The 27,875-nt window shown below is 47.2% G+C and overlaps 2 protein-coding genes across 3 annotated transcripts; both read right to left on the bottom strand.

Annotated features, from left to right (window-relative positions):
- Nucleotides 1-402: 402 nt before the first annotated feature.
- LOC120660407 (transcription factor WRKY19-like) lies at nucleotides 403-2,403 on the bottom strand. The gene is made up of 3 exons (XM_039938931.1): nucleotides 1,800-2,403; nucleotides 1,584-1,718; nucleotides 403-1,271 (listed from the first exon to the last, which is right to left on the bottom strand). Exons 1-3 carry the CDS (start codon nucleotides 2,102-2,104, stop codon nucleotides 716-718), a joined length of 996 nt encoding a protein of 331 aa, XP_039794865.1. The 5' UTR covers nucleotides 2,105-2,403; the 3' UTR covers nucleotides 403-715.
- Nucleotides 2,404-23,265: 20,862 nt separating this feature from the next.
- On the bottom strand, nucleotides 23,266-25,254 carry LOC120660408 (transcription factor WRKY19-like). 2 transcript variants are annotated; one of them, XM_039938933.1, is made up of 3 exons: nucleotides 24,679-25,254; nucleotides 24,459-24,584; nucleotides 23,266-24,096 (listed from the first exon to the last, which is right to left on the bottom strand). In XM_039938933.1, exons 1-3 carry the CDS (start codon nucleotides 24,963-24,965, stop codon nucleotides 23,562-23,564), a joined length of 948 nt encoding a protein of 315 aa, XP_039794867.1. In that variant the 5' UTR covers nucleotides 24,966-25,254; the 3' UTR covers nucleotides 23,266-23,561. The 2 variants fall into 2 exon arrangements, with proteins under 2 accessions (XP_039794867.1, XP_039794866.1); XM_039938932.1 differs by having other exon boundaries at nucleotides 24,459-24,587; nucleotides 24,679-25,248.
- Between the last annotated feature and the right edge of the window lie 2,621 nt (nucleotides 25,255-27,875).

The raw sequence follows: 27,875 nt of genomic DNA, 5'->3' as shown, positions 1-27,875 counted from the left end.
TAGTCAATAGGTACGTAATATAGATGTCAGAGTGTTAGTAGACTTGCTATATTCATCTTAGTTAAGGCTTGTAAAAGATGTATTTCGGCCCTCTAATACATTTTAGTTTTAAAATTGACAAGATAGGAAAGCTATGGCTAGCTAGGAGAGTGTTGTTTGGAGTATATGGAGTACAAGTGAGCTACAGAGAAGTCATTGCTATCTATTTATTTATTATCGAAAGCAGCAAATAGGTTTCCTGTCCGGCCTGTAATGATAGAGAAGAGAAGCTATCTATTTAGAATGAACCTCATGGATTAATCTTTGTCAAATATATGATCTTCCAAGATCTGACCAGGTTTTATTGCTGAGAATGTAGGACACGAACAATACTACTAATGATTAAGATAATGGACAATTCTCTGATGGTTCGAAACATCGAAGGATCTTTATTTTTTCCTTGACACAAAAAATAATAATACAATGCAACACACCACTCTCAGAAGAAGAAGGAAAAAACCAACAAAAAAGTTGGTTAAAAAAAAAGCAACCACTACTCTCATGAGTCTCATCTCCTACGGTTGACGCCGGCATGGACCCAGGAAGCAGAGCTCTCGTGCTCTTCCCTCCTCTGTTCCTGGACGAACGCCCAGAGCCCAGAGGGGCGGTCACATCACATCAGCTGCTTCGATTCCCTCCCTATTCTTCATCAGCTACGATCCTCTGCGCGCGCGGATCACGCGAAGAAGCTCGCGATGTCAATGTCGAGGAGCTCGTCGAGGCCGTCCACGGCGGGCGCCGGCGGCGCGCTGGCGGCCACGAGCGCGGACACCACCTCCTGGAGCTCGTTCCGGCCCCGCCACTCGGCGTCCTCGAACGGCAGGTAGGGCGCGACGTGGTTCGAGTCCGAGGTCGCCGGCGACACGCCCCAGTTCTCCGACGTCGACGGCGCGGAGAACGGGCTGCGCTCTGCCGTCGCCGGGCGCACGCTCGCCGGCGTCGAGGAGGAGAAGTAGAACGGCGCGGTGGCGCTCCAGCCCTGCGGGTCCGCGGCCAGGGCCGGCAGCCCCTGGGTCTTCACCGAGAGGCCCGCGGTGAGGCTCTGCAGGAAGCTGCTCGCGTCCGGGTTGTGCTCCGGCGGCTGGCCCTGGCCTGCCGCCGCCGGCCTCTGGACGCAGGTGTGGTCGCCGTGGTAGATGACGTCGACGAGCGCCGGGTCCTCGTCGGTGCGCTGCACCTGCTTCGTCGCCAAGCATCCTTGGGAGTGGCGGTGCGTGCAGCGGTAGTAGCCCCTGAAATTTTCCGTACGATTCAGATCAGCCACAGTTTCTTGTTCAGGCAAAAAAAGGGAGAAAATTTTGATGGTGAAATAGTGAATTCGGTGAAGGATTGGCACGAACTGGCATCACCAATCCAATCGAAAGATTGTAGCATATACCTGCCACTATTCCTATGTTGCAAGTGGAGGCAATCATTTCAGGAAGAGATGAAAGCTAGGCAGGCTACAACTTTGAGAAAGGACAGGACAGACAGCCACACCATCCGAAACACACACGTGCAGATTGGGCTCCGGGAAAGATAAGGAGAAGAGCACACCAACTAACCTTGGGTGCTTGGCTCCAAGAATCTCCTTCTGGCCGTACTTCCTCCAGCTGTGGCCGTCGTCCACCGGGTTCTCGCCGGCGCCTCCGCCGGGCGAGCTCACCCGCACCTGGTGCTTCCTCTTCTCCATCACCTTCCTGCAGATCGCTCGACAAATTTAGCAACTTGAACACCACCTGATGATGGATTCGTTGATCAGCAGGCGCTCAGGCGCTCACCTCTTCTTGGTGCTCCTGAAAGGCCCGTCGGCGACGTCGCTGGTGGGCGTGGCCGGGAGGGGCGAGGCGAGCCCGGCGGCCCGCTTCCGGGCGCCGGCGGCGTCGAGGCCGGAGGAGGCGGTCATGATGCCGATGGAGCGCTCGGTGATGGAGAAGATCTGCGTGGTGAGGTGCCTGCAGAGCTCGTGCGACGAGCCGCCGCCGAGGTGCACCTCCAGCTGCCGCACCAGCTCCTTGATGTGGCTCAGCTCCGTCACCACCAGGCCGCCGCCGCCGGCCCCATTGCTGCCGTCGGCGCTCTCCATGGACCTCGCCGTGCGCAGCCCGTTAGACGCTGGTAGCTAGAATGCGTCGCTCGACGAGGAAGGAGCGAGTGGGCGTGACCGGCGGGGGGAGGGAGAGGGAGTTGGGTTGTGGTGAGTGACACCAAGAGGGAGGGGAGGGCGGCTCTTTTAAAGAAACCCGAAGCGCGTCGTTCCGGCGAGGCCGAGAAGGATTTGGCCGGCGAGCGTGGTGGCGACTGCGGCCTGATTGGGCGCAGCTACTGAGCTGCTATGCCATGTCGGATGGGGCAGGCGCTCTGGACACGGAACACGTATGCGAGGGGGGGGGGGGGGGGGGAGAGAGAGAGACCTGGCGACGCCAGCTTTCTGGGACGCTTCGTTTGGGAGCGCCCATGGTCCATGGGATAGCCGGGGACTGGCTTTCGTGATGGTTGGTTGATGCTAGGAGACGGGGAGATCGGCATCACCGTGGGAACCCATATGTTAGTGCGTCATGGCAGGAATGGGACCCGGAAATCTGAACCCCAAAAAAGCTGAAGATGTTGGTGCTATGTGTATGGTGCAGTTCAGCCATAGTGATGTGTTTCTTACTTTCTTAACGGCACCCCGCAGGTTGTGGGTTCGATCCCTGATCGGGACGAATTTCCGCATACGGGTAAAAAAACCCCCTCGTCTGCCTCATGTCCAAAGCACTATGGAGCCCAGCCTAACTCACAAGGCGACGGGCCCAGTGTACGGGTGGGGCAGGGGTTCGGGGGTTTTCTTGGTCTGTTGTGGGAAGGTCATTTTATCTCTCAAACAATGCCGTGGGGGCGGTCTTACCCCCGCAGGTCAAGTTTTTTTTTTAATTTGGCTGGTGGTGTTGTAATATTTCGTTTGGAGATTGTTTGAGCTTATGTAAATATTTTCCAAGTCTAACCTTGAAAATGATAGATTTGCGAGGTTGTTAAAACAAGCAAATATGTATCTAAATATGTGTATATGGTTTTCTGGGGTCACTTTAATTTTCTAACGGTCTCGATGCAAATAAATTCGTGGGGACCACGTAACGCATGTTACATCCTGTGATGTGTGGAAATTTGTGAGACCTTGAGGTCACTTCAAAAGAAACGTCCGCCGCTGTATAATCCTCCGCTGATGATGATGATGATATATATAGCGATGTTATATACCTTTTATATTATTGGCACTAGATCTAGATGTTTAAAGAGATCGGCATCACTGTGGGAACCCAGACGTTGCTGCCTCCTCGCAGCATGGGGCCTGAAAAATCTGAACGAAAAATTGAAGATGCTATAGCTTACTATTTGTTATTATATCGCATAATTTCTTGACTTATTTGTTTGTGTGTTTGGATTTAGCGAAGCTTTCGTATATTTTTTGGAAATATAGTTTAAATTTATGCAGATGTAGGGTTTACCCTGAATATATTTACAAAAGCATAGGTGACATGGTGATAGATTGCATGCAAGATTTAAGTCATGTTCATCTCAGAAAATCTCTAAATATGTCTATTCTACTTGTGGCATTATTCTGGTCTCGAAGTAGTAGTTTTCTTCCCTTACCGAAATCCTTGAATAGAGTATAGATTATTTTGGCGTAAATTTTTGGAAGAAAATCTTACTATTTCGGAGCACTAAATAAAGTCTATTTACAAAACTTTTTACATGGATGGTTTGTAAATCGCGAGACGAATCTAATGAGCCTAATTAATCCATGATTAATTCATAATTGGCGGATGGTTACTGTAGCATCACTGTTATAAATCATGGATTAAGTAGGCTTATTAGATTCATCTCGCGATTTACAACACATCCATGTAAAAAGTTTTGCAAATAAATTTTATTTAGTACTTCATACATGTGCCCAAATATTCAATGTGACGTTTTTGGGTGTAAAATTTTGGGATCTAATAAACAAGGCCTAAGGATGCGTGGAAATAAAGTAGACAAACACATGCTACATCCTGTGATCATGTCAAAATGATGCGTGAGACCTTGAGCCAGGGCACTTCTTAAAGTAAAGTTTGCTACAGAAGCAGCCAAAGCCTATGCTTAGGCGTTTGTTGTATACATGCATCTTGTCTAGTTCATATCTGCAATAAAGAAAACTTTGCCATGTAGTTCCAAGCACATCGCTTTCCTGCATGTTTGGTCGGCAATCTCGCTGCACCACTCTTTTCAGGATTGTTTCGCATTCTTTTGTTTTATTTTGTGTGTAAGACCTCAAGCGCTAGCTACTCTTTTTCGGCGCTGCTTCACATTGAAAAGTACTTGGCTGCAGGTATGAAAATTCAGTTGGATCATGACACAGCCGCAGTTTTGCCAGTTTAGGACTCTTCAATTTACACATATATACACACCTACAAATTTTATGTTCATTATCCCACTGCAACAAATCCAGATGTTCATCAGCAGTATCATTTGGAAACAAATGGTACGAGTTGTTCCCCGATGAGTGATGGCACTTTTGCACAACACCCTGGCCTGATCAATGTACATGTCGGCCTTCAATCTTGCACCACGGTATCAGAATCAGCAGTGTCAGAAGTTCTAAAGTAAAGCTAATTATTTGGTTACACAGGCACATGGCATCACACCTTTTCGATACAACTTAAAGAAGAAAGAGCCATTATTAGTCCACTCTCACTTGTCATCAGAATCGTAGGCCGATATCCTCGGACATTTTTAAGGCCAGTTGCCCCAGATGAGGACTGAATCAAACCTGCCCCTTGGCATGCTTGAACAGAAACCACATTAGTTATAGCTGTTTCAATCGTTGATCCAGTGGGCGATTAAACTTTCATTTTTGAAGAAGTAATAACAAACTAAGATTTATATCATTGTCGTTAAGTTAAAGATACTACTACTGGGCTCGCAAACTTATGTATCCATATGTTGTTGTTCTTTTTATGGGGGTAGGATGCCGCAGCCATGATGCCGTTGATGCACGCAGTAAGCTTCATTATTTAGTGTCTTAGTGGTAGCTACCTCAGACTATGTGTTCTCTGTCATTTCTTCTGATGCTGAGTTTTCTATGTTGTCTTAGTATAGGCCTCAGTATAGTATGTAGTAGCTTCTGTCAGAATGGGAAATTAATTCATTTGTAATCGCCACTGCAAACAAAAATAACTTTGTTGAGCAACATGCATGTACTGTTCCTGTTCTCAGCCTTATTTAAAATTAGATACTTGCGTGTTTTTTTATTATCATAACGCACAGCTTTTTGAGTAATATTGTCAAACGAATCTACAATTTTTGGGGTAGTTCAAATTAAGAAATCATGAAAGGAAAGGTCGTTCACACTCTCTTGTTTTTCTTTTTTGTGGCGAACTGAAGCTAGTCACCACTTTTTTTTTTGTCTCATCACTTCTCCTACAACCGCTTTTCTTGCAGAACCGGTATCGCGCTTAACAGAAAAGCTTCTCTCTTGATGAGGTAGCAGCTTGAGAACCGTTTCTGGAGGGATAACAGATAAAACTAGTTTTCCTAGTTCTTCTAGAAAGAATATAAAACTAGTGGTGGAGATGAGGAGGGGTGAAGTCAGACGAGCTGTCCTGCTCCGTGCTCCCATTGGCGAAGCAACGTGGAAGCTGACCGGGACCATTACGCGTTGATGGGAGGGAGGGTGATTACATCAGCAGATGACGAACGCATGACGTTATATATATATATATATATATATATATATATATATATATATATATATATATATATATATAGAGAGAGTGAAGTGCTGCTGCAAATATAAACTGATGATGATGACGGAAACAGTTGCGCATGCTCCTGCGGCTGTGCTACGTGTGGTGAGGATCTATCGTTATCTCCCTCTGTGTGGCCATGATTTGTTTGGTTCTCCAACTTTAATTTAATTTGTACCTATTTGAATTTAATTTGTACCTATATATTTGTGGTGCCGCGCGCCTGGTGGCAACGGAGACATCTTATGATTTCAAGTTTCAACTCATCAGTATGGTTTAAAGTTTATGTCGAACCAAAAAAGCATAGAAGATTCAGTAAGTATCAAACTAATTTAAGGGGTAAATAAACGAAGTTCTCTAACAAGAATCGCCGAACTGGCCTGGCTTTATATATACGTAGTACTACTATCTACTAGTAAGAGGTAACACAGCCACTGCACCAATATTATTATTCCACAGCTTGATGACAAGCAGAAGATCTAGAGACAGGTACTGCAGCTAGCTAGCTAGCTAGCGGAGTGAGAAAGCTAAGGTACAGACTCCGGATAAGCTCGACATCACTAAATAAAGCACATGCACCAAGGACATGGCTTTTAGGTGGACGCATGGATCAACAAGCTACTGAAACAAATTAAACAAAAAAAAAGGCAAACAACGGGACAAGGGATCAACTCTACTATTTTCCCAACGCTGAAAGGTGCGCTTTTGTGTTACATCAACGCGTCTTTCGTTTCCTTCGTTCGTCCCAGTTAAAGGAATAAGGTACTTTTTTGTTTCAGAAAAAAAGGAATAAGGTACTTTTCGCGGCTACACGTAATTAAGCTTGGCTATTATATACCTACGATCTACAATTCTGCGCAAACATGTACATGACATGGTTATACTAATTATTATTACTGTTTGTTATTATAAGACGGCTGCTGATTTCGTGAGCATTAATTAATTATTTATTGTTAAGCGCGATGGAGACACAGGTCATATCATTTGCGCACTGTCGGTCTCAGCCATAAAATTAATTCTGTACAACCGATGACGAATTCTCCCCGATCGAGCGCAGCAAGCAAGCTAGTAGTGTGACAGGTTGCGCAACAAAAAGGAAAACAAATATACATGCATGGCTTCTACAAGATCAGCCCCAACATCTTCAAACAGATTTGGCAACGGCTTAATTAGGATCCCCTTTGCTATGGAAATGATTGTCCTCATGACTTGGTGCATCTGGACCACTAGAAACGACTAGCTTTTTAGTAGACGCTTCAAGTCGTAGTTTGCTCTGGTAATTCTGTGGGCTAACCCAGGCATGGTGCAACTATATATAGGCTGTGTTCAGGTCCCACAAAACCCCACAAAAATATCACATCTCCATCACATCGAAATATTAAATGTAGTAAATGATTCATGCATGGAGTACTAAATGTAGATAAATAAAAAAAATAATTGCATAGTTTTGATGTACGTTGCGAGACGAATCTTTTGAGCCTAGTTAGGTCATAGTAGGACAATATATACCACAAACAAACAAAACGTGCTACAGTGTGCTGCAGTGTTTTTTCGCTTTTCAGGGGAACTAAACACAGCCATTGAGAAGTCGTTTTTCACATGGCCGGCGGCGCACCTACAAGTGAAGTGTGAGTGAACTCCTGCGACTGCGAAGCGAAACACCCTGTCTTAAATTAAAACCGTACCCCAACTGGCCGGCTGGCAGCACGACACGACGACGATGCAATGCAGCAGCTTGCTTCCTAATAACTAGGGCTAGCTGCTTAGGCTCTGTTTAGTTCCAGCGCAAATTTTTTTTGCATTAGAATCTTACTAATTTGAAGTAATAAATAAAGTCTATTTACAAATTTTTTTGCACAGATGGGTTGTAAACGCGAGACGAATCTAATGATGCTAATTAATCTATGATTAATCAATAATTAGCAGATGATTACTGTAGCATTACTGTTGTAAATCATGAATTAAGTAGGCTCATTAGATTCGTCTCGCGATTTACAGTCCATCTATGCAAAAAAGTTTTGTAAATAGACTTCATTTAGTACTCTATGCATATATATGTATTGAAACATTTGACGTGACGGTTTTTTTATTTACGGATTTATGGGGGTGGGAAGCTTAGTACTACGCGTACGCGGGGTGCAGTGATGGACGAGCACTGAGCCTTGCAGTTGGCAGCAGGGAGCTAGCCTGGTCGTCTTGCAAACCATAGCCAACCAGGGTTTGCTTGGTCCCTTTTGTGGGGCTAGGCTACTCCGATCCGCGCCAGACGCCACTGCTACGGCGTCGTACGGTGCACGCACCGTCGCGGAATTTTCTTCGTCCCGGCCGGCCTGCGGATGGTGGTGGTGGTGCCGTCGTGGGCGCGACCGCTTGCCGCGGCGGACGCGGTGCGGTCGCGCGTGTATGTGGGCCGCGGCGGCCATCGACGTGTGCGCGCCCTAGCGAGCCTACTAGCTAGCAAGATGCGAGAGAGAAGGCGCGCGCGCCTCCAATCAGAAGCGATGCCCTCCTCCTTTTCCAAATTCCGACTAGTGATGATTGCCAACGCGGTGGCGTCGGGCGACGGCGGCGCACGCTGCTGCGCTTCATTTCTTGGGAACGGCTCCCGTCGCGTGGCGCGCGCCGGGTTGGGGGAAAGAAAAGGAAACTAGCTCGAGGATGAAAGCTACACATGCGTGCGTGATCATATTCTTTTTGTTCGGCTGGCTGTGGCCAGTATCTGGTGCTGATTAGTTGTCAGAGAAAATATTGATGACTGACTGCTGGGTGGTGGCTGATGTTAAATTGATGTAAAAAAAGCATTGTTGTCTGATTGGCTGACAAGCCAACTGAACAGAATGATTAGCAGCAACATAGGGCTGGGACTACATTATTCGGACTCTGTTCGATATTTCCTTCCTGCTGCTGAATATACTAGTAGTGCTACACCGAAAAAGAGAGGCAGACTAGCTAACTACTGAACCTCAGCTCATGTTTGGGACAACGTACGTAGGGTTTGGCCAGCAGTTTCACTGTCGCTTCCTGCCTGTGTGAATGTGTGCTACTGCAACTTATTAGATGCGCTGCAACCTATGTATATATCGATCTCCAGTAGTGCTTCTAATTTATTTATTGCTTATGTACAATGGTTGCAGTAGTTTTATTAATTTATAACTGCTTGATGCCCTGCTACTACATACAGAGTACACCTGGCTGTTGGGGGCGAAGCTAGCGATGAATCGAGAGGGATGCACTGTTTATGATTCTACTGCTAGCTCTCTAATTTATAAGATAGAAATTTGATGATTAGCATTGAATTTTCATTTTGGTGTGGGTGCCCACTGCCCAGGCACCCTCCGAGCCTATTTAGCTCCGCCCTGTATCCACCACCACACGCAGATGAGGATCGGATCATCTTCCGTACGGTATCCGATCCAATTTAGGCTCAAGCATTTAGCGTGTGCCAGGATGCGTACGTGTAAGACACTAATAACACAGATTATATTATCCAGCTGGGATTCTCGTTGATGGTCAAATACGACACTGAATATTGGAGCGTACATATGCTTGGCATTATTCATGACTAAAGAAGTGAGCATATGTACCGGCCAGGAATCCCTATTTAATTCCGGATCACCCGACTTGTGTACCGGTTGTTAGCATCTCCAAGAGTACCCAAAAATAGAATAATGAAAAACTGGTTTTTAAACCTTGCCAAAAATTATTAGGAGAAAAAAAGATCTTCATATCTAACGGCTCCTAAAAAATTAGGTGCTAAAATATGTTAACTGCTGCCACATCATCTAATAATAAATCTCAGTAGGGGCTAAAAAAACAGGTTCATCACTTGCGTCATGACCACCAAATAAAGCCTAACCAGCATTCACCAGCCGGTCCCCACATGATGTTTACCTCATATATATGCATGTTCATATCAACAATGCATGGATGATCAAAGCCACTTTATACATATTGATGCTGGCAGCAGGCAGTCCAGTAGCTATTTAATCATCCTGTATAACTCAATGATCAACTCTGTACATATTAATAATCCTTCGTCCAATAATCCAAAGACCTGGAACCCAGACCACCACCACACCAACATATAAAGAACTCGTTTTTCACATGACCGGCGGCGCACCTACAATGGAACACCGTGTCTCAAATAAAAACCGTACCCCAACTGGCCGGCTGGCACGACACGACGACGATGCAACGCAGCAGCTTGCTTGGTCGCCACCCATTGGACGGAGCTTTGCTTCCTAATAGCTAGGGCTAGCTGCTTGCAGTACTACGATATGTTCTCCTAGGCTTCTAGAAAATCAAAACGCGCCTCCAATGATAACCCATTCAAGACGCGTGTAGAAAACAAGCATCTGCGATTTATCGGAGACGCGTTGCAGCAACCCGCGTCTCGCGTAAAACAACTTCAGACCCGAAATTTTTATCCATTCTAGTAGCGCATCCGCTCACGTCCGCGGTCCGCCCTCTTCCCAGCATCCCTGCTCGCCCGTCTGCCTCCTAGCTCTCTCTCGTTTCCTCCGCCGCACATGTCCAAACCCTAGGACACCTCAGCTCCCGCCTCCACCGCCTCACCCTGTCATCTCCAACTCCCAGTAGCAGCTGGACACTGGATCTCCCGTCCCTTCCTCACCTCTCATCTGGACGGCGACGAAATCAGGCACGGCCACACCTTCCACCCCCAGCGTGGCAGCGCCTGCGGGTGAGTCCCCCTCGCGCAGCCTCTCGGCGGCGGCGACCTCGGCGCGGCCAGCCTCGGAGCGAGCATCACGTGGCCTCTCAGTGGCGGTGGCCCCTCCCTCGTATGGCACCGCCCCAGTTCCCCACTGCCCCTCCTCCTCGCCTCCTCGCGCCCGCTGCCTTCCGTTGCCGGCACCGCAGCTTCTCCCCTGAGCCAAGCGCCGCGCGTCTCCGCGGCCACTCGGGCGGCTTCCCTCCTTCACGCCCCACCCCTCATTCGGGCCATCACCGACGGGCGCGGGGACAAGGATTCCGCCTTGCCCGCCGCCGGCCGCCGCCGGCCGCAGCGCGCCTCTCGAATAGTGCAAATTGGGTGGTCGGCCTCCTCGTGGCGCGACGTCCGCCCACCACCGACACCCTGCGCTCCGCCGGCAACGGCGCCGGCCCGCCTACTCCTGCCGGACGTGAGCCCTCGGCGAGGTTGGCTCGTCTGCTGCCATCCAGATTGCGCCCACCACCACGCTGGGCTCCATCTCCTGCCATTGGGATCCCGCCCCCACAACGCAATCCTCTTTCGCCTAATCCCAGGTACCTGCTATCCATTATTTGGGCTGCTAGATCTACACGGCTTGGGTGGACTGCGGTGATTTTAGTTAGAGGATGTTAATGAGAGGGTAACCATTGCAATTGTTTAAGAGAGTGACCGTTGCAGTATACAAAAATCGCTGCATCGATAGAATACAATTTGATTACAATTGATAATCTGCCCTGATTTCTAGCAAAAAAATCATGCTATACCGTGGGATACAAGTAATGTTCACTAGTGAACTTTGTAGTTTCTGAAATCATGGATCCTTTATAGTTATGTTAAGTTGAGAGGCTGCTATTGTTTTCAGACCTCCATTCAAGTTGTAGCTAGTTCATGTTAGCTTACATGTAACTGCTGAAAATTTTTCTTGTTAGAAGCAAAATTTAATAACTTTGACTAACCTTATGGGTTCATGAACATAGGCATATCATGCCTATATTTTAGGGTGTTCCATATTCTCTGATGAATAAATATAAGGTTCATCACTGTTTTTTAGCATCACATGACCACATGTTATGAATTGCATTTGTTTTTTTTCTCTATTCTTATTGCTGATCATGGATGTTTCCTTGTTTTTGTGCAGTGAGTCGACCACTGCCAGCACTCTGGTGGCCTAAGTGATCTCTTCAAATGGTGTGGTCATAGCTTCTTTGAGATTGCCTTGTTCTAGATATGATGAATTTATGTAATGCTTAATGAGTCTGCATCGGGTTAGATGGACAAGGACTCCTATCTCTGTAGATTTCAGTTTTCCGAATCTGCAGTTTCCATGAATCTTTCTAAATATGCAGATCCAAGTGCAGCAAGAGTGCAGGACCAGGACCCTCTCCCACGTCATGGATCCAGGCGCTGAGAGGTGCTTCTCCTCCCTCTCTTAATCAGGTTGCACAGCAAGCCTAGCTTATTTAAACAGATAATTACTGGTTCACAGTTCAAGCACTTGCCATAACTTTAGGTATAATTACTGATTCACAATCCTATTGTTGTTTTGGAATATGTGCAGTTTGCTAGTTATAAGCATATTTACTTACATTTGCACTGCTGATTTAGTTACATCATATTTTGACCATGATTTAGTTAGCAGTGGCTTTTCCATTCTTGATGCATTGATCTACTTTTTCTGACAGGAAAGAGAATTAGGACTCTTTGTTTTAACTATTCAATAGAGACCTATAAGGTTCAAGGGACGAGCAGGGAGGAAGCACAATTGCAGCTGGACATCAATGCCAAGTTTTGAGAAGGAAAGGTGAGCAAATTACTGCAGCTGGAATTTTTCATAGTCTAGTGAGGTTAGCAGTTCATAATCAGAGTCTGAATGAAACACATCCTTTTTTTAATTGAGTCTGAATGAAACACATCCTTTAAATGATGTACTTGAGTTGCTCATCAATTCACTGTCTGGGAGATACATAGATAACAATTAGTTTGACCTATTACGCCATTCATTTTTGTGCAGGTTTCAACTTTTGATGAGAGAGGTATGAGAAAATTTAGGCTGTTAGTGGGTCTATTGTCTCTAGAAGTTGAGATATGGAAGGCTGAACCTATTATATATACCATTCACTTTGTCTAGTTGGGTCTAGGATTCACCATTAGATACTTTGATTCCTGTTATTTCCTTTGCACTCTGATAAGGAAGATTTATTTTGGTTCAACTTATGTACTAATTAAGTTCAGTGGCGTTAGGAACCCCTGAAAATAATATAGCAGATTACCATGATGTATGTATGAGCACAGATGCACAGATGTATAGCATATGTATGTATATGTGATCAGAGAGGCACTATGATGTATATATATAACTCAGGCATACATGATCCAATGAGTATGAAATTGTTACTGCAGCTCAATCATATAATGCTTAGACCACCATAAAAATTTCACCATAACTGAACCACGGAAAATTTAGATATGAATTAATTACATAAAAACATATATATAAAACTACCACAAGATTATTTTTACTAAGTTATATCATATCATATGTTCATCGCATAGATCTACTCATGTGGAGTCTAACAAAATTAGATTTTTCATTTTACGGTTTTTTGCGATTTACTATAATTTCTTAAATATTTATCCAAAATAAAAATAAAAGAAAATAAAGAAAACCACTAAGAAAAACCAGTCAAGGAGGTCATTTGTCCGGTATCGTGAGTCTAAGGAGCCAAAATACCAAGTTACTGGATTCATGGTGAAAACATAAACTCGGCCCACAGTCTAGTGAGGTAAATAGTATTTTTTCCTCTTGCAAACCATAGCCAACCAGACTAGTCACAGCTCCAACCAGGGTTTGCTTACAGCCCATTTGGAGAGACGGCTCTGACTCCCTTTCACAAATCACTGTAGTGGCACTGTTGAATATACTGTTCATTGAACCCATTTTTCTCTCTCCTCCTTTCTCGTTGGCACAGCTGGAGGCCTCGGGGGCAAGTTTTTTGGTTCCCTAGCTCCGCGCAATAGTGGCACTGCAGGGCCGAAGTTGGCGGGAACCCATAGAGGCCCTTAGGCTGTACACACTCTTCATTCTCTATTTTTTCCCTCTAAAAAATATTATATCCTAATCGTTGAGATTTTCTTCTCTATACCACTTTCTCCCGTACCTCTATATCCTCTGTATCTCTTATCTATACCAACAACTATATATTTTATTCAACCATATTCAAGTACCATCTTATTTTCTTTTCTTTTTTTCTCTCTTTTCTTCTCCCCTTCTTTTCTTATCCCCTCCTCTGTATTGGCCCCTCCCCTTCTCTCTCTCCGGCCTCACTCTATGGCAAAGCATCCCCGCCGCACCTACGCCGCACCTGCTCCCTTCGCTTGCGCCAGCTGCGGCTGTGGAGCTCCAGCTTGCGCACAGACGCAGGCGGAGGTGAAGGTGCGGGTGAGCCAAGGTGCGGCCGCGGGCAAGGTGCGGCTGCGGCGGAGGTGCGACCACAGGTGGGCAGGCGTGAGCTCCTTCCTCCTTTCGAGCAGGGCTAACACCTCCTCCTTCCTCATCTCAAGCAATGTCAGCACATCCTCCTTCCTCCTGGCAACGACTCACCCCCTCGCGCGCAGAGCTGCTGTGGCGGCACGCACGCGGGAGGGAGGAGGAGCAGGGGTGGAGCGGCAGTTGTGGTGAAGGACTGCGAGTGCGGTGCGGAGGAGGGCTGCGAGCGGGCCCATGCAGAGTTGCGGGCGACGCAGAGCTGTGTTGCAGAGGGAGCTGCGGTGGGGCGTAGGAGAACGAGGCGGCAGTGGAGCGGGAGGGCGAGGTGGAGGTGGAGGTGGAGGTGGAGCGGCGCGCGCGGGAGGTCAACAGGCGGGCGCCGCGCTGGCTGTAGTGTAGCTCCGCTACCCTGCTAGATTTGGCGGAGCGGGAGCAATACTGGAAGATGGCGGAGGCTTTAGAGCAGCCCGGTGCAGCAGATGCATACGCTATCTAGTACGGTTTACCGTCCCTCGGTGCGGATAGCCTTCGGCCCTCCACCACCTGGGAGTGATGCCGGAAAAAAATGTGGGCCCTTGACTAGAATGAGCATCGATGCTCAGACATACAGCGTATAAAATTACTAGCATCGGAGATATCTAGTACTAGGGGACCTATGTGAAATAAAATACTTGCATCTTCCGTTAGTGCTGGTCATGGAGGAGTGTACCTTAGCAGCAACAACGAGTAAATCTATTGCTATTTTATACTTGGCACTGTAGCATGTTCTTGCCTCGCTCCCATTTTTTCTAGCCCCACATATAATTAGCATTACTTGCTGCAGTGTGCAAGATGTCTAAATTCTCTCTCTTCTCTCCAAACATAACTCTAGCAACACTTTGTAGAGAGTTTTAGTTAGTCCCTTTTGGGGGGCTAGGCTACTCCATGCTACTTCTCCATAGGGGGGCTAGGCTGCTCCACGCTACTTCTCTCTAGGGGTGGTAAAGAGTTCTAAAATTTAACTTAGATTATCTAAAGGCTGGATTCTAAAAGGGAAACGTATCTAGTGGAAATCGCAATCTTCGTGAAAATTCGTGTGGACCACAACAAAAAAAAATTGTTTAAATTCACAAAAAGTCACATATAGATGATATGATGATACATAACCTTGTAAAATATCTTGTCCAAACTTGACTTCATTTGTAAGATATAAAAATAACAAATTAGGGTTAGACTCTAATTTTATATAATTTTAAATTAAAAATATATAAAAACTAATTTAAATTGTAAAGAGACCATCGGAACCATACACCCCTACCTCATGGCGTTGTACGGGTGCACGCACCGTCGCGGAATTTTCTTCTTCGTCCCGGCTGCCCTGCGCCTCTGGTGGTGGTGCTGGTGCCCCGGTGGGCGCGACCGCGCTGGCCGCGGCGGCTATTGACGTGCGCGCCCTAGGCTATTAGCTAGATGCGCGCGTGTGAGAGGGAACGCGCGCGTCTCCGATCCGAGGCGATGCCCCCTAGCTCCTTTTGCAACTAGTGATGATTGCCATTTGCCAACGCGGTGGCGTTGGGCGGCGGCGACGCACACGCTGCTACTTGCGCTTCATTTCTTGGAAAATGGCTGCCGTCGTCGAGGGACTCGTCCTATCGATGTAAATCTCGTGGATAGATGTTAGGGTCTGTTTGGCCGGGCTTTGCCGGCTCCGGTTACTGTAGTTTTCTGTAGCGGTACTGTAGTGCAGAGCCGGCGAAGCCACAGAAATCCAGCTCCACCAGCTTCTCCTCTCTCGCCATTGGCTGTAGTACGAAGCGCCCCGTCTCAGCTCCGCGCTACTCCCCTCTCGCCATTGGCTGTAGCACGAAGCGTCCCGTCTCAGATCCGCGCTATAATGCAGCACAGTGCCGATTACTGTACCGCGGAGCCGGAGCAGCGCGGACGGAGCCGTCTCAAACATAGCCATAGTTGTTGGCGCGCGGCGGGGTTGGGGAAAAGAAAAGGAAACTAGCTCGAGGAAGAAATTAAAGCGTACGTGATCAGTAGCAGCAGCCTGGGGCTGGGATTATATTATTCGGGACTCTGTTCGATATAGATCCTTTCCTGCTGCTGAATAGTACGACTGTTACTGTAATGCTACACCGAGAGATAGCCTGCTGCTAACTGCTTATTTCAAAGCAAAGAAAAAGGGAGGCAGCCTAGCTAACTACCGAACCTCACGACACTGAATATATATTGACGCGTACATATGCTTGGCAGTATTATTGCTCATTAATATTAGCTACTGTCGTGGAAACCAACTTTAATTTCTAGAATATTTCATATTTGTGTACTTTTTCTGTAAATTTTACTAAGATTACTCAAGTTTAACATAGGACAATGCAAAACCAAAACGACTTACAATAATTTTAACCAGAGGAGAATATGGTCTTACTTGTTACTACTTGCCGGTCCTAAACAAGTACGATTCACTAGTTGTGCCTGTTTAATTTGGTCAATATATTAGACCTAGTCTTGTTTAGTTCATTTTGCATTTTTGCATTTTTAGAAGAGAATCTTTAACATTTGAAGTATTAAATGTAGACTAATCACAAAACTAATTACAGATCTCGTCTGTAAACTACGAGACGAATCTAATGAGCCTAATTAATCCATCATTAGAGCATGTTTACTATAGTATTACTGTAGCAATTTAGTGTCTAATCACGTCCTAATTAGGCTCATTAGATTCGTCTCGCGATTTATAATCCATTTTTGTAATGCGATTTATTTTTTGACTACATTTATTACACCATGCAAGCGATTTACAAAAAATTTGCATTTTGCGTTTTGGGATCTAAACAGGGGCTAGTAACCAAACCATTTATACAACTTGTTTGACGGGCATTAGACCGATTCGTGTATTTGCCAGCAAGTAGTGGTCGTGGAATAATAGTAGTTGTCAGCAATAGTAGCGATATAAAGAACCTAAATTAAACAGGTACCGCATGCACCCGTGTCAGGGAATGATCCACACACTACTACTGATCGGGCCATTTGCAAAATGTCCCTCGCGCTAAAAAATCTTTGCGCCCTGCGGAATTCGAACCCAAGACCTATTGCCTAGCGCATGGCTTCCTTGCCAACTCACCTAAGTAGTACATGTGAGTCAGTAAAGAATAACTCCCTTTTAAACTATCACGTGGAGGGGCCTTTTGTCCGGGTTGGTAACACCAACCGGGACAAAAGGCCCATGTCCCGCCCCCCCCCCCCCGCTGGCCCGACTAGCATTTGGACCCGGGACAAAAGCCACATATTGTCCCGAGCCCAAAGGCAACCGAGACAAATGGCCTGGAACAAAGGTTTATTCTGTAGTAGTGACACGAGTTCTTTTCATCACAAAATGAAACATCGCTATCAACAAGTTAGGCATATTTGCTCTTGGATCGGTCTGGTTTTCAGCTTCCAGGTTGGACAGATGTATACCACTCTAATCGAGCTAATTTTTGAATATGACTCTTTGCTCCAACATTTTTTGCTTTCGAAAAAGCTGAATTCCAACATGAGCAAACATGATATTGATTTAGAACGAGACACGAGCGCTTGCAAACTAATGAATAATTGAATTTTTGTACTTTAATTTCACCCGCTAGTTTGATGCATGTAGATGTTGCTTTGAATATAAATTTCCACGACAAAAACTTGGACGCATATATACTTGGTTAAAACATGCGAATTCGAAGCTACTAGTAACTATATTTACACATATGTAAAGTAGTTATGCAGTCATGTTGTTCACATTATGAATGAACTGAAAACTTTATACTAGTATAAAAATTCCTAACACATCGCTTTCGGCCTGCATCTGCGTGTTTGGTGATAGATGTGCTTTCGTTCTTCTATTTCTAGTGCAGGACCTTAATATATATGCTCCTCGATCTCTTTTCACTGATCCGTTTCACACTTGAAAAGTAATGGCTACAAGTAGTACGAAATATCGCTAGAATCATGAGGAAGTTTGTGACGTTTATTTTCATCACAAACATTGGGCCAGGGCTGCGTTGCACGGGCTCAAAACCAATCCATGACATTAAGAAACATCACAGATTGCTTCAATTTGTGACGGGTTTTTGTTAAACCGCCGATTGATTTAATCTGTGACGCTCAATCCATGATATCTGAAATCATCATAGATACATCGTGCTTTATGATGATTTTTCAGTGATCTGTATCAAATTTGTTCTGTCACAGATTAAATAGTTTTTGTAGTGTAAGCCAAGCAGAGGAGGAGGGAAAGAGGTCGGCGGGAAGGGAAAAGAGATTGGGCCGGCGGCCTGAGAAGGAAAAAGATAGACAAGAAGAAAAAGGAGAAAGGAAAAAAATAATTTTTTTTCATGTTAAAAAGAAATAAAATTGTAGAAAATAGAATCCAAATTTAATACTTGGGACTTGTGGTAAACGTAGATTTAGCTCTAGAAAAAATGAGAATAATTGCTAAAAAAATCTAAAAATTTCTTAAAAATTTAGAAGCTGGATAATTACATTTGAAAATATATTCATAATCCAAATTGGAATACTAAGGTGTGACAATAATTTATTTCCTAAATATTCGTGGGCCTTATCTAAAATCTACTATGAATGAATTATTGCATATATATTTATAGGGACCGGTGGCTAGAATTAATAGCCCTTGCTTCGATGGATGCTACTGACCAGCTGGTTCTTTATGATATGCCTGGCTGATGCCTGTCCTTGAAATTCTAGCAAAAGTGGCTCTACGAGGATTTTAACCTGGTTGTCTACTTTAGAAGCTGCTCCAATGGCCTCATAGCCATGGTATTGCTTCTGCCAAAATTAGGAAATGGTAAAGCTTATGTGCCATTTTTCTGAACATAAGTTCCTTGGTTATTTTTCTCTGAAAACCTTTCACGAAATTACTAATAGTTTATAGCAACTTCATGGAGCAACATTTTCATATCTAATCTGCTTTTTCTGGCCTGGAGCTATCAGATTCGATTCACCCGTTCTTGCATTCAGCTTGAAATCCATTGGTGATGATACAAACCATATGTAGTGATCTAAGTTTTAGGGTTTATGTTTCCTCTTAATGAAAAACGTGCCCAGGCATGGTCGCGAATTTTTTTTTAGGGTTTATGTAAAAAGACCATACAATGAAGTTTGTTCATCATAATCTCTTTGGAAGAGTCATCACGTCCTCCCCTAATCACATTTTCTTTCATAACATAGTCAGCATCTTGCTTAATAGAAAATCTTATCCCTAGTACTGCTCTACAGAAGCCGTTTCTAGAGGGATAAAACTAGTGATGGGATCAAGGAGTGGTGAAGTCAGAGCTCTCTTGCTCCCCATTGGCGAAGCAACGTGGAAGCTGGGAGCACGCGTTGAGTGGGGAACATGTAATGACTTCAGTGGGGAAAATTTTTGACTTTCCATGATTTTTGGAATGACTTATAATTGGAATGGAGGGAGTAACATTTTACCAATTAATTTTTTTTCTCGATGAATCTGCGATGGAAGCGCTAGCTAGTGCCACATCAACACCATCTAGTTGGGAGAAACATGAACAATCTCATTCCACCTTCTGCAAGAAGTAATCCAGGATAGAAGCACTAGTGGTACGGCGATTAAGTATATATATGGTTTAGGATGAGCATGAGCTCCACGTAATAGTATATATATAATAATGCACATGTGCAACAAACTCTAAATAGAACTCCACTGCACGGAGACGTTGTCACATATATTAGCTTAAACAACGGTTGAGTTGAACCTACGAGGTCTATTATATTTGTGGCCCGCGCGCCTGGCCCGAGATGACGAGGACAGTGACACCCTACAATTACAAAAACAAACAGACAACGGGATCAGCTATATCCTTGCAACACTGAAACGCGTCATCCTTACCAGCGAAGGAATAATTTCCATCCCTACACTTTTGTCCTCTTATGCTACTGCATTGCTGAATGCAAACCTGATGTGATGATGACTAGGTACAAACTAACAATGCGTTCACCTGCTAGGCTTCCTGGAAGAACCGTACTATTTTACTATGTATATTACGTTTACTATACTTCACTGAACAACAACATGACAATACCTCGTTTAAAGTAGCTACTAGCTAGTGTGTGTGTGTGTGTGTGTGTGTTTTACTAGAGATGTATATATCTGTTATCTCCAAGGGGCAAGCTAGAGATCTGGTGAGAGAGCCGGCATCGGTTTCCTGCGAGCCACTTGTACACCACTGCACAGGTTCATGCACCCAAGCCAAGCTGCTGCCTGCCTGTGATGTGCATGTCATCAGACAACTACGGTGCCGTACGTGCCAGCAAGCAAGTGGCCCCCCTCCGATCCGTCAACAGCGAGCTAGTGGCTGTAGCCGCCTCTAGGGGTACACAACACAATGATGGACGAACTACCCTGGGTTTTCTTTTCCAGGGGGTCGGAACGGATAGATGGACACGGGGAATAATTCTCCGGCCGCGGCGGACGCGGACGCGGTGGTGGTGGTACGCAGAGCCACCAAAATGCATGGGTCCCGGCCAGCCCCGGACCCAGAAGGTGTTGTATCCATCCCGTCGCTCACTCCAAGGTGGGAGGCGTTGGAGGTGTACGCGCTCGGGCGGCTGAACAAGCCGGGGAGCATGCAAGCAGCTCGTGTATGCCCAACTGCCAATAGGCAGCTCATGCTTGAGTGCTTGATTGATTTCTTGTGTCAGCTGGATAGAGATGGATGATGGACGACCGGCCGTGTAAATGTTGTGGATAAGAATGGAAACAGATCAGATACGTATGAAAACGGATTCGGATATCTCGGACATCCATTTTTCCGGCTCCTGCAAGTTTCCACAGATCGAATACGCATAGAAACGGATTCAAATATCTCGAATATCCATTATTCTATTTTCTTACCATTTCCATTCCTGATTGTGGACGTGCACGTACGATATTGGATTGTGTGTTAGTTGGGCAGATCGACATCGACGACCAAACCAAGCAGGTCTGCAAATTGTGTGCGTCGAGATCAGCTGCAGCCAGCAAGCAGCCTCCCGAGCCAGTGCATGCAATGCATGAGGTGGATCGATCGGGAACGAAGCCGCCGGCCGGTAGCTGGGGATCGGACTCCGACTGGCAGTTCTGCTTCGACGACGTGCATGGGTCCTGCAGTTAAGAAGTGATGTCGACCAGGCACGATTATGCCTGCTCCGGCCGGGACGGCCTACCAACCTTTGTATGCCTATTAATTATTGCAGGTAATAACACTGGTAAAAGAGGGAATCTCAGTTAGCGGTTGCACTGAAAACTTAACGTTTGTAAATATAGATGGACGGATGTTACGTACAAATGGAAAACATACAAATGAAAAAACTGTGCGATCATAGATTAGTCCAAGATATCATATCCAGAGAAGAGCCAAGAAAAAGTACCTCTATTGTTGTCATCTTGCTTCAAACTGCACTTGTCCATTTAGTTCGGTCAAACATTTATGGGGTCGAATAATCCAATAATTCAGACGATTTACTACTTGACGGGCATGAGCCCGATGGTTGTCTTTATCTGCAATGGCCCTGGTGTCCAATATCTACAGGATATATGAATGGAACGGTGCGTCCTAGCTTGCACGCGTGGTACGGATGCATGCTTCTTCTTTCCGTCACCAGACGAAACATTCCTATCGTGTTAGCTGTTACTGGCGGCTTTACTACTGTTCAATCGGTCAAGCCGTCTAGCTAGCTAGTTTTCAGCTTCCCCGGCCTGTTAGACAAATCTAGTAGGGCGGCTTGCGCGACCAATTTCGGATGTGACTCTGACTCGATCTTGCTCCAAACACAACACAGCACTCTTCATAGTACTAGTGCCTGAAGAAACTTCTTCTTCTTCAGAAACTAAAACTAGAATGACGAGCATTGGAAAACATGACACCAATTACTTTATCATGCGCCCTCCGAAAACATAAGATTGTTTCCTATGTATGCGTGTATGCATGTGTGTATGTACTTAATCTTGTGTTTTATTTTACAATGAAAAATTCCATTCCTCCTCGTCTTGTTCCCTGCTGGAAACACCCACCTGATCGACTAGTGATCCTGCGGCATATGCTTGCGCGAGCATGGCGTTTGCAAGGTCCCGGAGCATGACGTACGCCAAAGCTAGCCATTGCGGGACGGGATCTGGAAGCAGGGGAAGGAAGAGATCAGAGAGCGGCCGGTGGTGCAGTGCATTCTGCCTGCCGACCCATGCAAATTTCCTGGAAAGCCTCGTGAATTTTCGTTGCACGCGCTTGTCGCGTAGCCACACACACACGCGCGCTGCAACCTGGCGGCGACGCAATATTTGAACTTTCTTGATATTGACATTATTGGATCATATTGGATCTATGCACATAAGTGCTGAACTTTAGCCTTGCCCTTAGCACTTCCAAACAAAAGCGCTTTGCATTAGCCAAATTCTAAATTAGAGCAAAATATTATTAGATGGGGAAAGAAGCTAATTGAGAGTGCTAAATTTTAGCACTTTGCAATAGCACCTCCGAACAGGACTGGCCTTAGTTCGCGGCGCCGCGGAAGGTCTGGTCTAGCAGATAGGGATAGGAGGCTTAGACAATGGCAAGGGCATATACGAAAGCAAGTGATTGAGATGGTGAAAAGGATTATGCTTTATTTTCTTTTCTTTTCGAGATTAAAGGTGAACTTTTTGACCAAGAGGAGTCTGAACTAATTTTGATGTGTGCGCGGAATGTTTTTGGTAAACCCTACTCCCTACATTCCAAATTGTAGATCGTTTCGGCAAATTTAAATTCATAGATTTTGTTATATATCTAGACGTAGCATATATGTACTTGCACTTTTTTTTTCATATTGGGCCTCCGGTAGGTGACTGGCACTGGCAGGATGTTGCCCTGGATTCGGACCAACTGCAGGCCATAGCCGATCTTCATGATTGTGGGAGCAGAGTGGTGGGTATATATCAAATGGTTGCAGGGTATTACTCCGCAGCTGTTGGTAATATATATAGCATGCATGATTACTAAAATAATTTATGGCAAATATGTGATTGAATGAATCGTTTGTGGTAGCAAATACGCAGAGTCTTGGGAGTGACCGATCCATTTTATGCTTAGAAAGGAGACTTAGTATTTGCTATTCCACTTTCTTTACCAGTAATTCATCACAATGTTAAAACGAAGGTTTTGTGCTTAGAACGAAAGGAGAATTCGTTAGGAGTGTGAAAGATCAAACGTTCATGGCTTTCTCTTATCTTAATAAATAGCACCCATATTTTGTTTGCACTGTTAATATGTTGGATATTTGGATGGCGATGCTTAAATTCCAAACAAACTTCCACATGCCTGTTGAATTAACATCTCCGATACTTTACAAAACCCTTAGCTAAGCGGAAAAAAAAACAGAGAAGGGCGTTTACTCATCACTATCCTCAAATACCCTAATAATAAGGTTTAGGATGGCAGTGACCAAGGAAGAGCTTTGTGTTCTTCCCTCCCCTGCCCCTGACCAAACGCCAGAGCATCACACAGGGGGTGGTCATCGATCATCAGGTCGGTCTGGTCTGGTAAGAATCTTTCCCCCGCCCGCGCGCCGCGGATCACGCGAAGAAGCTCGAGATGTCGAAGTCGTCGGGGAACTCGCCGGGAACGCCGACGAGCGCGGACACTACTTCGCCGAACTCGAACTGCACGTCGCCGGCGACGAGCTCGAACGGCGGGAAGCAGGCGGCGTGCTGGTTGGAGTCCGAGGTCGCCGGCGACGCGCCCCAGTTCTCGGACGTCGACGGCGCGGAGAACGGGCTGCGCTCCGGCGCCGGGCACCTCCCGCTCGGCGCCGTCGGGGAGGGGCAGCAGGGCGCGGTGGCGGCCCAGCCCTGCGGAGCCTCCTCCGGCGCCGCGGCCAGCCCCTCGGTCTTCACCGTCAGGCTGGCGCTCAGGCTCTGCAGGAGGGTGTGGGCGCCCTGCTCCGGCGCCTGCGCGGCGGCGACGGCCGCCGCCGCCGCCCCGCTCTGGACGCAGGTGTGCGCGCCGATGTAGACGACGTCGAAGAGCGCCGGGTCCTCGTCGGCGCGCTGCACCTGCTTCGTCGCCGCGCACCCCTGGGTGTGGCGGTGCGTGCAGCGGTAGTAGCCCCTGCAGAGTTTGCACGATTCATGTCAGGCCATGAGATTCTGGTGGTAATGATGAAGCTCTGGTTGTGAATCATGTCAGGGAAAAAACAAAGAAGAGAAATTTATTTGTTTGTGAATTCATCAGAACAAAATTAGCACAAATCACTTTCACTGTTCTCATGGGACAAGTGGAGGCCAAGTATTTGGGAGCAGAGCAGAGGCTGCAACTTTCACCCACCCAGAGGACAATCCACAACATCCAAACCCCAAAAAAGAGAGGGACAAAAAAAAAAGTAGAAGCTAATGATTTCGATTCCACTTGCGAAAAAACTCACACGTGCAGATCGGCTTCCGAAAAGATAAGAAGAAAAAAAAAGCACCAACCTTGGGTTCTTGGCTCCGAGGATCTCCTTCTGGCCGTACTTCCTCCAGCTGTGGCCGTCGTCGGCCGGGACGTCGCCGCCGGCGGCCGAGCTCACCCGCACCTGATGCTTCACCTTCTCCGTCCTCCTCCTGCAGATAAACCACTCGGCAACTCAGCAAACAAGCTAATAAAGAGATTTCTCCAAAAAAAAAATCGCATATGGTTCATCAGCTTGCTCACCTCTTCTTGGTGGGCGCGTCGGAGGCGTCGCTGAGCGGGCTGCGCGCCGCCGCATCCGCCGCCGGCCGCTTCCGGCCGCCGCCGTCGAGGCTGCAGTAGGAGGTGATGACGCCGATGGAGCGCTCGGTGAGGGAGGAGATCTGCGAGGCCAGGAGCCTGCACCGCTCCTGCGTCTGCGAGCCGCCCAGGTGGCCCTCCAGCTGCCTCACCAGGTCCTTGATGTGGCTCAGCTCCACCACCACCCGCCCGCCGCAGCCTCCATTGCCGTCGACGACGACGCTCTCCATCGCTCTCCCCGCTGCTGCGTGCTCTTCCTCGCTCGCCGAAGGAAACTTCCTCTCTCTCCCTCTTTCTCTCGAGCTAATAACTTTGTTAGGCCAGGAGCTGGTACGGTGCTGCAGAACTGGAGGCAGGAATGCGTCGGGGAAGAGGCAGGTGGTGAGGTGGTGAGGGAGTGTGGCCCCTTTTATAACGGGAGGAAACTAGAGGAGCGAAGCGCGTTGGTGAAAGTAAAGGGGATCGGAAGGAGACGGCGGTGGCGATCGATGGATGGATGGAGCAAGAATTCGACCGGTGAGATTGGCCTGATTGGGCACGGCGTATGATGCCATGTCGGAACTCGGAACACGTATCCATGGCAGTGGCATATACACCCACGTAGTAGTACAAGCACAAGCATACGGCGAAGACGGGACAAGAGACCTTTCTTGGACGTTTCGGTTCATGGTTTGGACCAGAGTTCTCTACGGATTCTTGTGTAGAAACAGAAATAGATGGCCAGTGTGTTCAACATCACGGTTATCAAGTTAGTTATGAAGTAGTATCAGAAAGGATCCTACTTATTAAGAACCCACTTCTCTCTCTCTCTCTCTCTTTTAAAAAAGAACTCGCTCTACAAATGCGCGCCTAGTAAATTTGTGCACTCAACCTGGTGTTCTCAGTGCAAGACCTGGAGGCTGGAGCTACTCTTTTTTCACTCTGCGTTCAGATAGAGTGAAAAAAGAGTGGCATCAGTGCAAGACCTGAAGGTCTGAACTCTGGAGGTCTCATCAAGGTTATAGTTTTCCTATGGCCTTGAAATTCAGTCCCACAAACCCTAGAAGAATATGTGCAAAGGTATGACACAACACACGTTATGTGGAGCCGATGATGTCATAGGTTTTGCTTGAGGCTATCCATGAGTTCGATCCTCAAAAAGTAAAGAAAAAAAAAGCTTGATACATGCACGGTTAAAAGGCTTGTGAGCCTGCGATGTTCGTCTAGTTCATTCAGATCGGGAATAAACAGCACACTCGGGCGCATAAATTCCAAACACATCGCTTTCCCGCGTACTTTTAGCGTTTGGGGATGTGCCCTTGTTGCTACTCGCTGCACCCCACCACACTTTTTTTACAGATTTGTTTCATTCTCTATAGCAGCAGAGTGTTCTTAGTGCAAGACCTGGAGCCACTCTTTTTTCACTCTACGTTCACACACTGAAAGCTACTGGCTGCTACTGTTTGAGTGCTGGTATGGAAATTCGGTGAGGTTTTGCCCTTTATTTTCTATGATTTACACCGCGGAGTTTCCTCGTCATTCATCAGTTCCGTGTCCCCTGCAACAAATTCAGATGTTCAGAAGGTGAGCCCGCGAAGGACAGGGCCATCTTTAGTTTCCTGGAACAAAACGGCAGAGGGTGGTCGTATTAAATTGAAGTTGGTTGCTGATAGATGTCCCTTTGCACAAGGCCGGCCCTGGGCTGATGATCCATGCATGTTCTTCTTAATTTTTTTCAGTTTCTGTCGGAATCAACAGTTGTTCGCCCTGTTTGGGGGGGGGGGGGGGGGGGGGGGGGGGGAGGCTGAGGCTGAGCTGGATTGGTTTGTCTGGCGCTTCGTGGTGCTGGTTTGGCTAGCGCTCCAGTAGGAGCTTCAACCAGCCGGTTAAGCCCATCCGAACACGCGGATAGATAATGGATCCTAGACCCTCTTCTTGTTAATTAAAGATGATACAATGTGATCCAGTTCAGTGCAACACTACTTGTTGTGTGTTGCATAATTAAGAAATGTGTTAGAACTTAAAAGGATTTTGTAGGTTATATATATACTAGTAGCTATGTGACATCCCGAAAAAAAATCCACCAAAATAAATCACACGCTAAAAATATATTTTTAAAATTCTTTTCATCGTTGAGCTCAAAATCCTCCTAAAACCCTGAACCCTAATTCCTGGAATCTTTTCTCTGTCCCGAACACCCGATTTCCAACACCCGATCCCATTCGTCGTTTCCATCATTTCTTTTTCACCGACCGTACCTCGCTCTCTCTCTTTCCTTGCCGTCGTCCCATCCCGTGCCACTCGGCGGCCTGTCGCACACGCGCGACCGCCGACTGCGATTATCGCCGGCCGCACGCGCCGCTGCCTCCCCTGGCCCGCGCACCCCGCAATCGCCGCCGGCGCGCACCCGCTCTCGCTCTCGCTCTCCCCTTTTTTTCCCCATTTTTTTTCTTTCCTTTTTCCTTTTCTATTTTCTTTCTCTCTTTTTCCCTCTCACTCTTTCTCTTTTTCTCTTTCTCCATTTCTTATTCCTTTTCTTTTCTTTTCTCTTCTTCCTTCTCTCTCTTCTCCCTCCCCTCTTCCGCTTCCCCCCCACGCGCGCCTCTCTTCCCTGCCGCGCACCTCCCCGAGCGCCGCTCCGCCCGCCACCGGCCGCCTTCCTCCTCCACACGCGCACGACTCAGTCCCGACCTCGCCCTCCCGCGCGTGGCCGCAACAGCTCGCCGCCGCTTGACTCCCCGCGCACGGTACGCGCCTGCACCCCGCGAGCGCCCCCGCATGCGCACGCGGCGCTCGGCGCGCCGAGCCGCAACACAGACACGCGCGGTCCGCGCACACAGACACGCGCCGCGCACCGCCACAGCCCCTCCGCTCGCGTGCACGCAAACGCCGCGACGCTGCGGCCTCCCTCTGCTCGCGCTCGAGCCGCGCATGCCGCACCCGCTCGCCCCCCGCACGCCCCGAGCCTGCCCCGCGCGCGCACGCCCACGCGCTCCGCGTGGCCGCCATCACCGCCGTGCCGCTCGCCACTGCCAGCGCTGCTCGCGAGCGCAGAGCGCGCACAGCGCCCACCATCACCGCCGGTCGCACAGCGCCGTCGCACTGCACCCACGTGCGCCGCGCGCCACGCCGCTCGACCACGCCACCGCCTGCCCGAGACG

The sequence above is a fragment of the Panicum virgatum genome, chromosome 2N (genome assembly GCF_016808335.1).
Source record: "Panicum virgatum strain AP13 chromosome 2N, P.virgatum_v5, whole genome shotgun sequence".
In the NCBI taxonomy this organism is placed as follows: Eukaryota; Viridiplantae; Streptophyta; class Magnoliopsida; order Poales; family Poaceae; genus Panicum; species Panicum virgatum.
The sequence above is the reverse complement of the archived record's forward strand: the minus strand, read 5'-3'. Positions and strand labels throughout refer to the sequence as shown.

What these genes read in the sequence shown, in the direction of transcription:
- LOC120660408 (XM_039938932.1), bottom strand. Translation starts at nt 24,965, where the DNA reads ATGGAGAGCGTCGTCGTCGACGGCAATGGAGGCTGCGGCGGGCGGGTG. An exon ending in GACGCGCCCACCAAGAAGAG is followed by an intron (nt 24,588 to 24,678) that starts GTGAGCAAGCTG and finishes GTTTATCTGCAG; the next exon opens with GAGGAGGACGGAGAAGGTGA. An exon ending in CTCGGAGCCAAGAACCCAAG is followed by an intron (nt 24,097 to 24,458) that starts GTTGGTGCTTTT and finishes CAAACTCTGCAG; the next exon opens with GGGCTACTACCGCTGCACGC.
- LOC120660407 (XM_039938931.1), bottom strand. Translation starts at nt 2,104, where the DNA reads ATGGAGAGCGCCGACGGCAGCAATGGGGCCGGCGGCGGCGGCCTGGTG. An exon ending in TTCAGGAGCACCAAGAAGAG is followed by an intron (nt 1,719 to 1,799) that starts GTGAGCGCCTGA and finishes AGCGATCTGCAG; the next exon opens with GAAGGTGATGGAGAAGAGGA. An exon ending in CTTGGAGCCAAGCACCCAAG is followed by an intron (nt 1,272 to 1,583) that starts GTTAGTTGGTGT and finishes GGAAAATTTCAG; the next exon opens with GGGCTACTACCGCTGCACGC.